Below are 18880 nucleotides of genomic sequence, written 5' to 3'. Positions count from 1 at the left end.
AAAAGAAAAGAAAAAAAAAACAAGAAAAAACAAAAAACAACAACAAAATTCTCCAACTGCCCTACCAGGTCTCCTCCTTCCCTGGTGTCCCTCCCAGCCACCCTTGTCACATGTTGCCAGCTTTGTTCTGGTTCTCAGGCCTCCTCTCTTGTACTTGGCTTTTCAGGATCGGGTGGAATGGTGATGGACTGAGGGAGAGAGCTTGCCACAAAAGCTTCTTCTTCTTCTTCTTCTTCTTCTTCTTCTTCTTCTTCTTCTTCTTCTTCTTCTTCTTCTTCTTCTTCTTCTTCTTCTTCTTCTTCTCCTTCTTCTTCTTCTTCTTCTCCATCTCTCTCTCTCTCTTTTTTTTTTTTACCAGCTGACTGTGGCTCACTTTGTTCCCAGTCAGATAGATGCCTGCTATATACACCAGGACCTTGGGCATAAGCCCAATGCTTACCAGATAAAGATGGGCCAGAGCAAAAGGAAGCTTGCTTGAGATTGAGCCCAGCTTTCCCCCCTCTCCCTCCTGAGAGGCAAGGAAAGGCTCTACTGTGCTATTGTTCGTCAGATTTTAATTTACCGATCAGTGGCTTAATCATGTAGAGTGAATCTGTGGGTCAGCCTGATCCAGCCAGAGATGGTCACATGATAGAAAAACAGCAGAGATTCTTGCTTCCAAGGCAACTGATGAGGCCGACCTCATCTGCCAAGCCAATGTCTAATTCTGTGTCTGGGGCAGACGACCCTGGGCTCACCATCCCCAGTCAATGTGTGGTGTCATTATGAATTCATTTTAATTTAGATCACAGTGCTCATGACGTTTCAGTTTTCCACTTATTTAATAGTTATGGCTTATTCTTTTTCTATTCTTAATGCATTCTATTATTCTGTGTGTGTGTGTGTGTGTGTGAGAGAGAGAGAGAGAGAGAGAGAGAGAGAGACAGAGACAGAGACAGAGACAGAGAGAGACAGAGAGAGAAAGAGAGAGACAGAGAGAGACATAGACACAGAGACAGAGACAGAGAAAGACAGATGGGGGTAGGCAACAGGATTGTGGAGTTGCTATTTGTGGCCATCCCTGAGCCTTTACTCTTTCTGTGCCCTGACATTTCCTAGCATGATTTTGTACCCAAAGCTTTCCCTTGTGATTGCCTAAGCTCGCTCTACTCTTTTGAGCCCCATCATATGCCCTTCTCCTCTCTGGTACATTATATTTCAACTCACCAAGTATATGCTGGTATAAATTAATCCTGAATCCACAGTAGTGGGTTCCTCCTATCATAGTGCTGACTAGACTAGCATTAGCCATACTTTAAATGAAAATATTTCCCAGAATCCTTTAGAAGGGGATCCAGCACAGGGCAGACCCCTAGTGAGTACAATTGTTTGCTTAACAGATCCCCACTGTCTCGATGAAATTGAGAAAATATAAGTACCATTACTCTCAAACCATTGTCAGCTCATCTGGACACCTGTCTTTGTGTCTAGTATCTGCTTGTCCCTTGGGCTGGCTCATTTGGTCACACACTTGGCTACACATTCTCCTGGGAAGAGGCCAGCTAGATTAGGGTGAGAGTTTTCTCACCTGCAAGATGTTCAAATAGCAGGTTCATAGTACGGATTTGAAGTCCAGGAAGAGAGCTGTGTTTTCAGAAAACTCGATATCTTTCTCCAAGCTCACTCTGGCACATCCATTTTGGTGCTGTTAGCAGGCAGTTTTGAGACAGCTGGGGAGCTTAGCTAGGTGGACAGAATTTTTTTCCTGGTAAAATTAATTGACTTGTATTCATATCTTACTGTTCCTGTCCAGTTCATGGGGCTCTGTATGAATAGCCTCATCACCAGAGAGGTCAAATAAATTGTCATCATTTTTTTTTTTTGAACATCAATTTAGCACTAAATTATCCATGGCAGCCTGTATCATATGTTTTGAAAAAAAAAAAAACAACAGTATTTTTTTAAAAGGACCCTCTTCTTAGAAACTAAATCTCCATTTCTCATTTCTTTTTTAAAAAAAATTCTAAACATCATGTGAACTTATTTCTGTAAAATTACTTACACTTGGGTTTCTGTTTCTACAGTGATTGGAAAGAGGACAGAAGCATTCTTGCTAACTCTATTCTGAAGTTGGAGGAAGTAAATCTGGCTTGCAGGAGGACCAAATGCAGTCAGGACCAGCAATTTCCTCTGCCACTACAACATGACAGATGAGGGGCACAAGGTAGGCAGACCTCACAGCCATATTGAAGGTTCCATGCACTCTGTACCAGCTATAACACTATATTTTTTCTCTTCCTCAGTCAAGAAAGCACACAAGAATGTGAGTCGGGTAGGAACTACCTTATTATAGGTCATTTATAACCCTGACTATGTGTTAATGAGAAAGGGAAGCCAGTCACAAATTTTAGCACTTTACTTATTGTTTTGAGCAAATGCACTTCCCACATCTTAACAATTGATGGGGACATAGCAGGGATCATGACATTATGGCTGCAAACTGCAGAAGTGAGAAACCAGCCACTGAGGGCAAGAAAACAAGGAACAGCTGTTTTGTTTGTTCCCCCACCAGAAGGTTAAGCAAGGAATTCTCCAGACTTTGAAAGTCTCAGGGAGCCCCTTTAATGCATAACACCATGTGCTCTCTTCCCAGGACTTGTATGTCTCCTGATACTCAGAACTGGAGATCTCACTCTGAAAATCTTTAAGTCACTTTTTTTCACTATCAAATAAAATATGTTTATGTAGCTACTTTATGTAACAAATTATTCATAAAATCAATTATGATAATGGCATGCTTATTTATGTATGAGATACATTATATATGCATTCAGAAAGATATAGTTTCATGGCCACCCACGTCTGGTATGAGTAACAGTCTTCATTTAAGGTTCTAGTGTTATGGAGGTAGAGAGGAAAGGGAGACATGACCATCAGAAAAGAGGAGACATAAATCGAAGATTCCCTCTGAAGTTCTCATAGAACAGAGGAAGTCACTGGTTGGTCACTCGCTCCCAGTCACTTGACCATCCCATGTCTCTGGATTTTAGCTATTTGGTCAGACCTGCTCAGCCGTTCTCATAGGGCTGCATGTTCTTTATCTAAGGCCTTTGTGGACTCTTACCAGAAGCTCAGGAGCTCCGATAGGATACAAATACACAATGCTTCCCAGTGAGGGGTGCCTTCTCATGGGAGACCCCCTCATGATCAGTTAAGGACAGTGAGTGTTGAGTCGGGATTTGTACATCCTGACTCAACACAGCACAGAGGGAAGGAGAGTGGGAAGCAGCTTCCTAGAGGAAATGGAGAGGGGAAGAAGAATATTAAAGAAAGAAGAGGTAGTGCCTCTCACGGACAAAATCATTGGGAAGCAAAGGGCCATCGCTGCTTAAAACATGGAAGTCTTAAAAAGTAAGGAGGTCCACCCTGAGCATAGGTGAGCTGCTCAGAGTGGCTAGGGAAAAGAGTAAAAAAGGGTATGAAGTTGCCTGTTTTCATTCACTCCTGTCCCCACCTCATACCTGATCAGGTTCTCTTTTACCCCTCCCTGTCCTCTTTCCCAAGTTAGGTTGTGACAGGTTGGGCACCTTGGACTTTAGCATTCTGAGCAGAGGGAACTCCTTAAGACCCTTTCACTTCTCTGAAGAGGATACGGTATAAGCTGGGTTTCATGAACTCTATGGTGATGTGAGGGGCATTTTAAAAACAGGTGGGAAGAAGGGCACAGGTGCTGAATCCTGTCAGTAAAAAGGGAAAGAGAGAGATTCTCAAGACATCAGAAAAATATATGCTTGCTGAAAGATAGGCAGTCTAGGAGACTCCACGGTTAGGACAGGCTCATGGATAGGAAGTCAGTGGGCACAGAAAGCGGAATCCTGGGTGATAAAACATAAACAGGAAGTAATTCCTGAATAATGGAGATGCACTATTTCTTTGTGTAGGTAGTTTTCAAATGAAATAACTATGCTCTTCTTTTGGGCTAACTCTACTACTCTGGTCACCTGGAATGATACTAATTGGATAATGTAGTGCTCACAAATGTTTCTGAATACCAAATTCAGGCCTTTGGACATGCATACAGTACTTCACAGAATAGCTTAAAAGCCCACTTCCCTCATTCTAGCCTTTTCCATTAGATGCATGAGGTGAAATCAAACAGGAAGATGGAGTTTGATCAAAAAGGCAAAAAACCTTCTATGTCTGGTGACCTGAGTGAGGGCAGGGAGCAGAAAAAAATGAGACATCAAGTCCAGTTTGTCAGAGAAGTGTGCGCCTGGTGAAATGCATAACTGACCTTCTTTGTCACCCTTCTCCAGAATTTGTTCTGAGAAACAGAAGGCTCACCTAGAAGGGAGCCTGGCTCACCTAAAAGGGAGTCTGGAATCTTTCTTCCAGGTGCTGACACTCTTATTGCAAAAGTCTGAGTCCACACTCACAAACCATTCTTCTTCCATTGTAACATCACCATCTACTCCAAGCTTTCTCTACCCAGTCCCCCGAGGCTGAGACTGGGCAGTCTCGCCATAGCCTGTTTCTTCCTGGGGCCCTGGGGGTGCATCTAGGGAGCACTTAAGAGGAGAAGACTCCACATTGTATGACAGCAGTCACAGCGAGTTCTAACACCTGCCAAGAGACTCCATCATGCTCTAGAACGAGATCACAGTCACTAAGCCTCTTCCAAAAGCAGTGGGAGGAAGCACTCCCTCCCAGATGTGATGCTTCCCATGCCACCTAACCCACAGTCACACTCCGCCATCTTCCCCACAGACTATTGCTTCATGTTCATGAATGGAAAAAAAGGGAGAGTTGAGTTGCTGCAGGGAACAAAAGTTTCTTCATAGATTACTTTCAAGTATGTCAACTGGGGACTTCTGTGTCCCACACGTCCTTCACTTTCATACATCAGAATGTGATAGCCTGAGGCTACCCGCAAGGTCATCTAACCTGAGGTTCCCAAGGTAGAGGACAGAGCCTGCCTGTGTTTATAGCACATGGCACACCTATGTCTAGTAAAAGTGCTAACCACTGTAATTTCATCATTAGTGTTATAAAAGATTATTTTTAACTTGTATTGAAATAAGTAATGAAGTAGACCATCAACTCTATGCTTTTGTTGGTATTTTCATCTCACATAAAGGATGAAATAAGCTTAAGTGGGACACATTAGTCAATTTAAATTAAAATACTTGAAAAACACTAATACAGCATACATTAAAATATGGAATTTAAAAAAAAATAACCTTGGAGATTTCAGAATGTTTATTTCAACCAAGGTTTATATTTTGGGATAAGAACAAAGAAGGGCCTTCTTAAAGTTTTACAGGGGGTTGATAAAAAGGGGGAGTTTAGCCCTGACTTAGATTTCAATGGCCTTTTCTTAACCCCAAGCTATTGTCTCACTGGCCGGTTTGTCCTCATCACTGGAATGACTCAGGACCGATGCAGGCTATGCTAGAAGAGCTGGATCTATGCTCATGAAGCCCTGCTAGAGAAGTTGCCAGCACAGCCCCATTTGAGATGGAGTGATGCTGCTCTAGTCCCACTCTAGGTGGAGACCAAGGAGAGAGAACAGGCCCTGCATGGTTTCAGTCCTTAAATGTTGAAGCCTTGGATGTAAGCCATAGAACATTGAGAAGGATTGGGACCAACATCGACATCTGAAATCCAGGGCTGGTGACTTGGATATGCATACTGTATGACATTTAGAAAAAGGAGAATGAATAAAAGATGGCTGCTTTGATGTCATTGTTGGAATACAGAATCCCCCCCAGGTTTGTTCTGTATTACAGCATGCATCACTCTGTAAGAAATGTGTCTCAAGCCCGCAATGCCAGGTTCTGACATGCCCTCTCTTGCAAACCCCAAATGTCTCCATGTCTGAGTCTCAAAGCCTTCCATAACCCACTGAGATAAGATATAGCACAGGAGAAAAGGAATGCTGATTTTTTAATTTTAATCTGGTACCACATCTTCCATAAACAACTAACCCCGACTCCTTTTTGTTATTTGGGTAGCAGAATTTACACCACAGACCAACACAAGCAGTTGTACAAGTCTCAAATACCAGTATTGAGACCTAGAGACTAGCAGGTTCCAGACACTATTCAATGAAGCACTTGGTCACAGCATAACATCAACAAATTGACATCTGGTTCATTCCAAGTTAGTCAGCAACTTGACTCATCTCTAGCTATTCGAGGATGTCAGGCACAGTGTTAGAGGTATTAAGATGTGGGGGAATCAGAAATACCAAGGCAGCAGCTAAAAGCCCCTGCCCTTGCCAGATCTCTCCAAGACTTCAGACCTACTGACATCATCATCTCAGAAAAGCAAGAGCTCTGTTGAACCTCATCAGGTAGAGAAAAGTTGATGTGATAAGGCAAGGTCTGAAAGCCTTTGTCCACTCTGAACCTCAGCAAGGATGCAAGAAGCCACTTGGTTTTGAAAGCATCCTATACCATGTATACCTGTACATGAGCCAACTTCATCATAACTCTGCATTGGAGGACCATAGTTCTACTTTCACTGTTATACATTTATCATGAGGGTTTAGCTACAAAAGATCGTTTTTGCATATCCTGACATCTCATAAAAGTCAACAGTATGCAGCAAAGTTGAAACCAAGCAGGGACCATCAATCTTACAGAGAAGAAAAACGCATATGATGAATACCCTCTTACAGTCTTCTGTCGAGTATAGGCATTGAATTGTTCTCACCAACATGTGTCTTCACTAAAATCGTGAACAGCTCACAGAAATAGGTAATGTGCTTGGCGTTCATCCGAATTTGGGGATACCACAAAGCCTTCAATTTCTCACAAGAATGATCTGTGCGTTAAGTAATGATTATAATCATCTCATAGGGATATGACTAAACTAATGTTAACATTTTTTTTTCACAGTGAATACAAGAACTTAGCACTTATCCAACAGGTTACCAGATTACAGTCTCTTTAAGTTCTAACGAATTTATTTGATCAATTCACAAATTGTAGCCTATAATCCTAATATGGCCCACAGCTTGCTTTTATAAATAAAGTTTTGTTGGAAATCCATCATACCAATATATCTACATATATGGCATACCATATATACTATATATGGTAGTTTGGGAACTGGTTTGCCAAAGGTTGAGCAGATGGGACAGAGCTCACTTGCCCTCAAAGGGGAAAAAGCTTACAAACTGCCCTCAAAAGGCCCTTAGTTTAGATAATATTTGTCCCTGCCAGTGTTCTCTCTGTGAGAATTTACAGCTGGTTCCATCTTCTATAGTGAAGTCTATTATGTCTCCAGTGAGAGCCCAAGGGTGCAAGTTTACAATCAGATTTAAAGGCTACTTCAAGTCTGTAAGAGAATCCCCAAACTGATTGATTGATAGGGTACAAGAAAGCAGTGCTGTGTCCTGGAGAAAGGCAACAGCACCAGAATCTCGGAGTTTTTCCACAATGTTAGCCATGAGAACTGGCCACTGTTTTATATCTTCCTTTGCTGTTTGTGATTGGAAGAAATAACAACCTTCGTATGCCTGGATACCTGGGCAGAAAAGGAATTCCCATAATGACATCACTTAGCTTGATTAAAAATTAAGTACGCTAATGAAGTTGTTCCAGAGAAGTTGAATATGGGATTACCAGCATAAACCATAGGATACCTGCTAGGATACCTGCTAGGAAACCTTGTTAACAATGAAACGGAGGCCTATAAGGGCCTGGATGTCCATGAACACATGCCATAGTTTGTAATAGACCAATTCTGTTGCTTTCATGGTCCTAATTGCCTCAATCTTTTCCCTAAGCACAGATCCTTCAGGCATCCTGGAGGGGGTTGCTATGAACCCAGCTGCTTTTATCACTCCCTGAGGTACTGACCCCCTGGGTAACACATTACACACAGAATTGTTACAGGCAGTTTGCATAGTACTCTGAGAATTTACCTAGCTGATATTTCCTGGGCATTTCCAATAGTTCTGGCACTGTAGGGAGCGTTTTACAAGAATCCCTTATGTAACCATCAAAACAGCCCCTTGAGTAAGATCTATTACTCTCCCTGTTCTAAAGAGAGTTTAAAGAGATAAAGCAATTTCCACAATGTCACTAGAAAATTTAGTAAGTAATAGAATTATGATTTGAATCAGTCTCTCTGATAGTGAAGCCCTTGCAGTAAACTATGTAACTGAAATTCAATGCTGTAGAACTTATAGGCTTAATAGGCTTTTCAAGGACTAGTGTTTACTCAGAGCCAATGCCAGCCTTGGTTGAATGCCTGAATCTCACTGTCTAAAGGAGCTCTTCACCTTTTAAAGTAGCTTTGAGATCATACTATGGTAGCAATTTGCTCAGTGCTGTCTAGACCTTCCCAATCCTCATCAAGTATAGGATTTCTGCTGAGCCAGCTAAAAGAAATAAAACTACATGGAAGTTTGGAAATCTAGACAAACATGGCAACCCTGAAGCTACCTAACTCAGAGAATATTGTAGCAAAGATGAGTCTGGATACAAGTGTCTTGAATCCTGGCTTCACATCTCATGGTATATTTGACTGTTCCCTATGTTTAAGTGTTCCCATCTGGAACATGCAGTAATTTCTCCCCATTTCACAAAATTTCAATGGAAAATTATTGGTGTTAAGCATAAAAATGATCTTGTGAACTGATGCAGATAGAATACAGGGGCTTAGTAAGCAACAATTTTGTTATTTTGAGTATTGGTTTTATGTGTATGTGTGCATGTGTGCCTGTGTGTACCACATATGTGCAGGTGCTGCCCCTAAATCCAGAGAGCATTAGATCACATCAAACTGAAGTTACAAGTGGTTGCAATATCCATGTGGATGCTGTGAACGAAACCAAGGGCCGCTACAAGAGTTTAAAGTGTTTCAGTTTTTAAATATTGACTTAAACACTGTAAAGATTATAACTCCTGCTTTTAAAAGGATCAGCAGGTATTTGGGAAAAGCAAATACTCAAAAGTGTATTGTCAGTTTCTGGATGAAGGGAGCTAAATTCCTGGACAGAATATCACATTAAATGGTTAAAAAGCAGCAGAATGTGAAAAATCCAGTCTGTTTGTTATTTTCCTTGCTGTCTTGAAAGATGGGGGAGTTGGAAGGTCTCACTGAAGTTTAGAATGCCCAGCAAAACTGAAAGAAGACAAACAAAATGAAAGTACTAGAGAGGAGACAGCCGGTTGACCTGACTCTCAGGTCTGCCAAGGGCTATCCTCAAACATCAAGTATGTGTAAAATGATTAAATGTTCTGTGAAAGCAGAGTCTTGTTATATTCAATTTCTATCTACTTAGTATCTTACAAGATGCCTGAAGCCCTAAAAACATTGTTAAATGAAAGAATCGATATTGAAATGAGTGAATGAGTCAATGATTTGTTTAAATCTATGGCAGGCCAGCAATGCTTTAGAAAAAGACGATTCTGATTCCCAAAACTTTCCTGCAAAGGATGAAATTATATGTAGAGAGAATCCAGAGTTTATTGTTATACTACTCTAACAATTTCAGAGTTGGAATCCCCCAACTAGTCTCTTCTTTCCTTGCCAATAAGTCCAAAGCCAGCTGTGAGGAGGGGCAGTAGAAGCCAAGGTTAGCAGGTGGGTTCAGTGGAGCTGAACAGAATCTGAGCATCTGAGGTCAGCTGCCTGGTATAGCCCCAGAAAGCTCTGTATTCAACCATGGCAGTGGGTCCTAGTGCTCATAGACTCAATACACCAAAGTAACAAAGGGGAATGCATCAGATTGGGCTCAGCAAGGGTCCACAAAACAGCACAAGCTGCTCCATGAGTGCATTTAAGTACTAAAGACAGGTTGATTACGACCCTTAGGACAGAGCTGGATTGGATGCTTCTACAAGTATAGACTAAGCTAGTGAGATAATCCATGGTAAAAGAGCCTGCCTCAGAAATGTCTGGGTTCCTACTGGATGTGGGAGACCAAAATGAAGCTATCCCACATGCTTATGGCCCTGCTAGCTTGTATATCTGCAGAAAAATAACAAATAGACTCTGTTTCAAACAAGGAGAATGGTGGGAACAAATATGCTGGGATTGTCTGCTCACCTGCACACACATGCTCTCTACTTGTATGCTTTAATACACACACACACACACACACACACACACACATGCACACACACAAATGCAGACACACAAATGCAAACAACACAAAAAAGAATATATATTCTCACACAAATACAGACACCACTAACAAAAATACCCCACATATTCTCACATAGAGCCTAGACTCTGCCAATGAACCAGATTCAAATTCTGGATCAACAGACTCATAGCCATCTACGTTAGGGTTTAGCCTGCCTACTTTTTAGTCACCTCTTCTGTAAAACTGGACAGTTACCATATGTATTGTATGGTGTTGTGATGAGAGTAGAAGACTAAATGTAAGTTTAGAGTCTGATGACTGTGGTGATGATGGTTAGTGATGGGGATGATGCTCACATTGTCTTTGGACTCTACATACAGCTCTTTCACATTAGATCCTACTGTGATTAGCATGGTAAACAAGCAAGCAGTGAACACATAGTTGTTCAGCCTCTGTTAATTATATATACAGTACACACTATATGTGATATATGTGTGTGTGTGCGTGCGTGCGTGCGTGCGTGCGTGCGTGTGTGTGTGTGTGTGTGTGTGTGTGTGTGTGTGTGTGTGTGTGTGTGTATGTAGTGCCATGCACTCAACTTTTACATGAATACTGGGGATTCCAGCTCAGGCCCTCATGCTTGTAAGGCAGACACTTTATCAGCTGAGCATCTGAGCATCTAACTACCCTTTCAGTCTATACTTATAGAAGCACCCAATTCAACTCTGCCAACCGAAGTAATCAAGCTATTATTAGTAGTATCTTACCTACATTATATATTACATATTATTAACTGAGACTAAACAACAATGCATTTATCATTTATATATATATATGCATATATATACTTAAGTTCTTCCAAATTTATAGAATATATATACGCTGTTCCTAGCTGTGCCAGAAGCAGGAACTTGTCATTAAGCCCACTCCTCCTTAGCCACAGCAAACAGGAAAAGATTAGACTTGCATTTGCCTATATCTACTTATGGGTTAACATAATATGAAACCTTTGAACAAACAGGAACTAGAGTAACTGGTTAGATCTGCCTGCTTCCCCACACCCCTCCTTAGGAACTAGAATTAGAGAAAAGAAAAACAGGAAGAGTGGAAACAAAGTTGGAAAAACTGTGTCAGGAGAGTTAACCAAGGAGGCGATATTAAAGAGCAAACGGAACGTCAAACATAAAATGATCAGAATATTAAAAATATAACAGACAGTGGGCCTGACAAAGGTGCTAACTCATAGCAACAGAACAGTAGAAACGGGTGTGAAAGAGCCAGGCTATGACCCTGGAGGTTAAAAGCAACCTTCTAGTCATGAAAATCTGACTTTTGAAAATCTGCATTTTTTTTTTAAATCAGGAGAGTGCTATGTCTCCTGCAGCTGTAGCAGAACTCTATCACAAAGCCCTAGTAAGGATCTACTCTCTAATGCTGGAAGGACTCACCAATGCACTCATCTTGCAGATGAGACAATGAACCTTCCAGAAAGGTCAGTAAATTACTTGAAGTGGTAAAATCAGCATTAGAAGTCTATGCCTCCAACTTTAAATCAAGAATTAGTTTATACGGTAGCCAGGCTCTGATGGTACAGGGACACAGAAAGGCACTGCTTGGGAACAAGAGGGATGAGCCACTGAATCAGCAAAGGAACTCACACATAACTGAGCCCAGTGCTTCTTGGCAGGAGAAGAGCCATTCCACAGTGACAGGTGAGGGAAGCCTGTAAAACAAACCTTACTGAAGGCCGAGCATTGTTCCCAGTAAACCATGTGCCCTCCAGGTTTTTGCATAGCTGCCTTCCAAAGAGAGCAAAGCCATTTGTTTTTGAGAGCTTGTTGATTATCTTAGAGACTGTGTACCATTTTGTTAATGGATGGGAAAATATGTAGTGATGCCATTGACAGACACGAGTATGACCAGAAAAGTCAGCAGAGTCACATGATGAATGCCTTGAATGGCGAGCAAATGAATCAGGATCTGGCTTTTGTGTGTTTGACTTACTATTCCAGTTCTTTCCTTCCTGGCAGTATAACTCATGCCTAAGCATTTCCATTTGTTTCTTGACGATCAAAGAATTGGCCTTGCTAAATTGGGGCCTCATGATTTGAATGACATGAATAATATTGGCTGACTATAAACCTGCAAGAATGACCTTGATTCCTGAATTTGCTAACAAATTTTTATAGTAAATTTGCTGAGAGAAAAAGCACTGTCTCTCATGCCCACTTAAGAAGTCCTGACAATTTTGTGTTTGAGGCCACTCCCCTATATCTTAGATGACTGTGCTCTTGAATGAATGGAACTCAGCTCAAAGCAAAGTGATGGTTGTGTGACTGGACTCACCTTGTGCAGAGCAATAAGAGCTAAGATAGGGACTTTCAGCACAATGCTATTGGGCAGCCCTGGAAACTGGAGCCAGCCACAGTTGACTTTCGGAATGCTCCAGACTACTTGGTCCCCAAATACTGCTTTGCCGAAGTGGAACTTCCCTCAATTTCCATCTCTATTTAATAGACTCTAGAACTCTCTAGCATTTCCAGTTGTCTCTTTTGTCTTTAAGTTTTGATATTTTTTTTTCAAAAGAGAACACAGTACCTTAGGTTAGAGGAAGCTCCCAGGAGCAGAGAGCATTGGAAACCTTGGAATACAATGGCAGGCAGAGGTTACAGGAGCCTCTAGGAACATACCTAGGGGCAGTGTTCCTGGACAGTACTTAATCCTGACTGATGGGCTTGTCCACATAATGCTCAGAAGGACACATAGAAGCTCAAAGACACCCCCCCACACACACACACACACAGACACACACAATTGTAAATCGTGCATAGGAAGAATAACATTTAAAAGATATTCTCTAGCATTAGGAATTACCACAACAAAAAGTAGACAGATGGTATACAGACAGACAGACAAAACTGAACACTAGTTGCTAAGGAAAACATAACCAACCTATGTGCATTTAGGAAATCTATTAACATTGTCATTTTTAATTACAACCATGAAATATAGAGATAATACATTGACATTCTATTATGCACCATTAAATTCCTTTTACATACTCTAAGGAGAAAAAAATGTGCATCATATGGTAAATTAGCAGAAGTATCATGTAGAAATTTAAATCCGCACAGTGTCTGACTATCTGATGTAAATCGTGTCAAAATCTACTCTTCTGTGGAGTAAACAATTTGCCTTGTTGTTGAAGTTGTTATTTTTTTAACAGTTGGCTTAAAGTTCACACTCAGTTTTAATTCATTAATTCTGCTACCACTTGTTCAGAAGTTTGCAAAAGAATATGCTTCTGTACTGTCATGGTTCTAAGCATCAATTATCCTGTAAATTTTGAAATAAATCGCTTCAGCTAAGTTTGAATCATGCAGGAGGTTAAAATATATCCTTTGACCCTCAAAGCAATAACCTAAGATTTCAGGAGGGAAATCCAATTACTGCATGCAAGGAAGAAATGGTGACTCTTTTGAAAAAAATTCAAATTTTTAGGATGTGATAGAAAAATAAAAAAAAAAGAAAGAAAGAAAGAAAGAAAGAAAGCTTTCTCCATATTTTAAATTGCAAAGCACCCAGCTGGATTATTGGTCTTATGCAAGCCCCTGGTTTTGCTGATGACAGGTTTGTACTGGACACATTTGGAGGGAGAGCTTGCACTTTCTTATTCATGTAATGTCAGAAGGATACCAAAAGGCACCTATATTGGACATTCTATCATCCCTTATGTGTTATGTTTAAAATGAAATGCGGTGAAAGCAAAATATGAAAATAAAGGCCAGTCCCTGTATTAAGGCATCACAGCTGAGAAGAGTGTGAGTACAGGGAAACATGAAGGTTTTCACAAAACCATCCATTCCTGCTGCACATATTGAAATATTTAGGATTTCCTGTTAAGCTTTTAAATATGCAGCCTCTTAGACAACAACAGAGGGACACATTCATATTTTCATAATAACCTTAATTTTTCTCTCTTTTCAAATGATTCTATTTTGAATCAATCTGGAAAAAGCATCATTATTGATCATTAGAGTTCATGGGAAAATAGCCTTGCTATTGTTATTTCATTAGTAAAAGAGTTAGGGTGATATCTTGTATGTGCACACCACACTGCCCAATACTATTACTAGCCAAAGGGTTTTATTATCTTTTAACATTTATCGGGCTTCTACTCTGGATGCCTCAAATAGCTGCCTACAGTACCTCTAAAGGATATTGTATAAAGTGAATCAAATACAGTCTACCTATCCCAGAGTCTCTTCAGAAGAAACCATCAGAGACTCTCAGAACGACATCTTCAAACAGGATACCCTCAGGCTTGATTTCTGAGCTGAGGGCTGATCCTCAACTTCAGACTTTGAAACTGTTTCTAGAGAAGCAGCCTGAGGATGGTGAGGTAGCATGTGTGGGTGTATGGTGTGGAATGGGAATGGGGCAGAGAGGGAAGGCCAGGTGTGTTGCAGGCTCCACTGAGGAGCCATTTTGACAAGGATGGGGAGGAAGGTGGCTATGGTCTGTTCACTTTGAGATCCCATGACGCAAAGGAGGTCAGAGACTTTCTAAGCATCCATGGAGATGAGGCCTGATCAGACCCAGAAGGCCCAGGTAGAGAGGCAAGTTAGAGGCAACGTGAAACTTGCCATCCTTGTTCTTGCCTTGTACCCTTTAAACCTCTGCCTTCTCCAGCCTGGCTTAACATGAGATATGGTAAACTAAAAGGAACCTGAAGGAAATGCCCATTTTCTTTGGAAAATTAAGTGCTCCTGTTGTTCTGTGGTGGGGAAGTGCAGGCATATGGAAGAGAGATCTGAAAGCTAGCTCCAGCTGTCCACTAATCCCTCCTAAGGGACCCTCAACACGGGCATTAATGTATAGGGTACCTCACAGGTATCACTATAGCACAGTGTATTGCCTAAAGCCCTGTGGTATTCTTGATCAGCATCTTTCTAGTCTTTAAAGCTACCATCACTAAGAAAATTCTCAAAACTTACTCTGTTCTCTGTACTGTAGCAGAGACTAATGCTAGTGCATAACTAAATGACAAGCAAGGGATTAACTAAAGATAGACCAAGGCCGAGGTTGGGCCAGGTGTGAGCATGCTAGCAATGAGGTAGCAATGTCCTACACACGTAGCCCATGAGCAACCAGTCAAGGTGTCAACCTACTATCAGGACTGTATAAATAGGTAGTACATTGGCTCACCAATGCATTAGATGCCAAATATTTCTCTGTCTCCATTGAAAATTTATTCATTTGTTCCATAAACATTGACAACACATTAACTACACGATAAATTTGTTCTATTGCTGGTATTCACCAGTAAGCAAAACACTACCAAAACCCCTCACCTCTCACACACTTGACATTAGAGCATGATATTTTAGTGAGATTCTTAAGTACAGATTTATAGCACTTTGGGAAGAATTTTATCATGTTCTTGAGGCTTCATATTTACATGCAGATTGAGTGATGGTGGTGAAGTTTTAAAACTGGGCTACAGAGTATCTCTTGGCATCCCCTTTACTGTGGCATAAAAGAAAAGCAGAGTGCAGATTTCTCCTGGTTTGAAAAAAAAATGAAAGAAGATTTGGTAGTAGCAAGCAGCTTGGAAATTCGGTCATCCAAAAAAAAAAAAAAAAACTTACATGGAGTAATTTCTATAAAATATTCCAATATATTAACTGAATAATTCCTTTCTAAGACATTCTGGTATTACCTCATATACGGAAAAGCCACTCTATATATTATGTTCCTAGAAAGATCAGTTGGGAAATTATTCTGTAGAAATAGCTGCAACTTTCACAGCACCATGTGGATACATTCCCTACAAGTGAGAAGTTTATGTATCAGCGTTTTCAATGATCTTCCTGGAGTTGGATTTTATAAAGTCCTGTCTAATGCAATGGTTTAAATGTCCCCTCTTCCTGAAAGGCTCTTGTGCTGAAAGCCTGGTTTCTAGACTGGCAGTATTAGGTATTGGTGTGGAACCTTTAAGAGGTGGAGCCCCTGGGAAATCCTCATTCAAACCTGACCATCAGAACGACTTTGAAGGGCATTATATCGTACCTCTCTGGCTTCCTGTTTAGACCTGCCCCTGTCGTAGCCATTTGTTATAAGAGTGTCCTCACAGAGCGGTACTGATGCAGGCACTGTACCCTTGACTTCCAGAACTAAGGGCTTCTTCAGCAGCAGCCATCTTAGATACTTGTTATCGCAATGAAAACTGACCAATACCGTGCTGGCATCAAGACTCTTCATGTCAACACAGGCTGTGTGGAACCAGATGGTTGGGGCTACCCTGCTCTTACCATGACTGAGATGTGGAGGATCCTCAGTTCTTCCTCTGCTGATTCATGTTGGGGTTCCTCAGTGGGGTCTTGTCCAGGGAGACTTGGAGCACCATCTTGGTGGTGGATATGAAAAAGCAAAGTACCATTCTCCAGCCATTGCTGCCTCCAGCGCACCAGGGGGATGTCTTCTGTATTCCCTGAGATCTCTAACGGAAAAATACCAAAGTCACAGTTTAAGATTTTGGACTGAGCCAAGATTTCATATTCTTACTTTCTGATACCAACAAGCTACTTCTGTCTGCAGACAACAAAGGGTTCTGACTATAGCTAGGTTTATTGCTACTTATAAAACTGAAGAAAGACAAGAGATCAAGAGGAGAGAATTATCCCCTGTAGGTCTTTCTATGATAAATCTAGTGAGCCAGGTTCTCACCCAGTGAGAAAAATACTGAGGTGAAAATTTAAGTTCTTCCCCTCATTCTGTGATCAATAGTATCCCTTACATTGCACAGTTTGAATACCTGATAACTCCCTGAGGTAAATACAAGGTTGTTTGCCTCTTGTAAATCTGGACATGTGAGTTGCCTAGCAATTACTCCCAGACTCCAACGAATCTACTAAGGAGAGTGTTGGTAATTAGTGTGCAGAGAACCAGCATTTATGGGACAGTCCTGGGAGGTTACTGAAGAGCCACTGGGGCTGTGACACATTTGTGAAGCCACAGTCATGGGCTGCACAGTCCAATGGAGACAGCTGATAACATGTCATAACAGGTAAAGAAATGTTTTAACTCTTTTGTTTTGTTTTTCTCTTTAGTTTTGCAAAGCAGATGTTGTGCATGAAGGAAGTGGAATGCATTGGGCCCTGATCACAGATATAAACACTCAACTTGCTGCAGAGGTAGTTAGATGAAAGCTGAGCTATCACCCAAAGAAAAATGCTAAAGAACAAAAATAAAACAAACAAACAAAAACCTATGTTGCCCTCTGCACTGTAGTGAGGGCCAAGGTATTGCTGCAGGAAAATCCCGCATACACACCATCTTTTCTCTTATTCCTAAGCAATAGTACATCAGAGTTCTAGGGTATCCCACAGTAGAGAAGTCTGGTCAATCCAGCTTTTCCAGGACTCCAGTTGGCCTTCAGACAATGTTTCCTTTAACAACTATTACAGTCTCAAAGGGGGACCAGTGTTCGGCTAGAGACACTTTAACAAATCATTCCTTTATAAAATTTCATTTTCAAAAGGCATGCTTCTTCTCTCAAAATTTATCACCTCTGGCCAAAAAAAAAAAAAAAATCCCATAGATATAAAAAAGATTTAATGGACACATTTAGAATATATTCTCATCAACTATCACAATCATAAAGAGGAAAGCAATTTTAAATATTTATGGAATTTATAATTATCCGTCACTATTTATGGAAGAGCAGACTGATGTTATTTATTGATTTAGTCACACATTTAACAGACACACACTGGGCATGCTCTATGCCAGGCCCTGTCCTAGGCACTCAGGCACTAAGTAAAATGAGGAGCTCTCAATGTTTTAAAGCAGCTCACCATGACTGAATGTGCACAACAAGTCCTCGTAGGAACTTGAGAGGAAGAAAGGACCGTAGCAAAGTGTACAAGAGGATAAGAAAGTGATCTTCTTTAAGGCAAAAGATGCCTCGTGACAAATGGGAAAGGGAAAAGGATGAGCAGGCAACTAATGAATGAGGATGAGGAGAAGAAACGAGCATACGCATTGTTCTTCTGTGTAGATCACCAAGGTTTTCCATGGGACATGAGTCATTGGCCTACCCCTACCAGATGCTGATATGATGGCCTTGCCCATCCAATACCACACTCACTTGGGAGAAGAGGAAAACTGAGATTGTGAAGGGGAGCTGCCAATAAAGTATCCCCTGTCATACTTGACCTCACTTTTCAGTAGCCTAGAAGGCTTTGTCATCTGTCAGGTAGGAGATTATCTGTGATCTTGCATGCGATTGGTCTAGAATCCAGGGAGCTTCAGAGACTGAGAAGTGAAGATTTGTGCTTCAGAGCTGGTTTCCAGAAGGCACCTCCCTATTTGTTTGGTGTAGTGGTGACATATCCTTCCCACATCAACTGCTCCTCTAAATCTCTAAATCAACATATCTTAATCTGTAGTTAGTGACTTCTTTGGAGGGATCAAACAATTTTTTCACAGCGGTTATATATCAGATATCCTGCATATCATTACAATTATGATCCTGCATATCCTTCCCATTATGATTTATAACAGTAGCAAAATTACAATTACAAAGTAGCAACAGAAACAATTTTAGGGTTGGGGGTCTCCACAACATGGAGGAGCTGTAAGAAAGGGTTGCAGCATTAAAAAAGGTTGAGAACCAGTTGTCTAAAGTGTCTTCTACATTCCCAAGTGAGAAAACATCCTTGGATGTATCTCTAAAGGTAAGTATTTAAAGCAATACAAGTCAAACACAATGAGTGCAGACCCAATAATCAC

At 41.0% G+C, this 18880-nt stretch overlaps 1 protein-coding gene across 3 annotated transcripts in view; it reads right to left on the bottom strand.

Annotated features, from left to right (window-relative positions):
- The window catches only part of Astn1 (astrotactin 1), a 316570-nt gene that overhangs the window by 186794 nt on the left and 110896 nt on the right, over window positions 1-18880 (bottom strand). For all 3 annotated transcript variants that reach the window (XM_031386411.1, XM_031386430.1, XM_031386421.1), the window contains exon 2: window positions 16399-16586. In XM_031386411.1, the coding sequence (XP_031242271.1) occupies window positions 16399-16586 (188 nt within the window). The remainder of the gene's footprint in view (window positions 1-16398; window positions 16587-18880) is intronic.

Source organism: Mastomys coucha, unplaced genomic scaffold (assembly GCF_008632895.1).
Source record: "Mastomys coucha isolate ucsf_1 unplaced genomic scaffold, UCSF_Mcou_1 pScaffold1, whole genome shotgun sequence".
NCBI classification, from domain to species: Eukaryota; Metazoa; Chordata; class Mammalia; order Rodentia; family Muridae; genus Mastomys; species Mastomys coucha.
The sequence above is the reverse complement of the archived record's forward strand: the minus strand, read 5'-3'. Positions and strand labels throughout refer to the sequence as shown.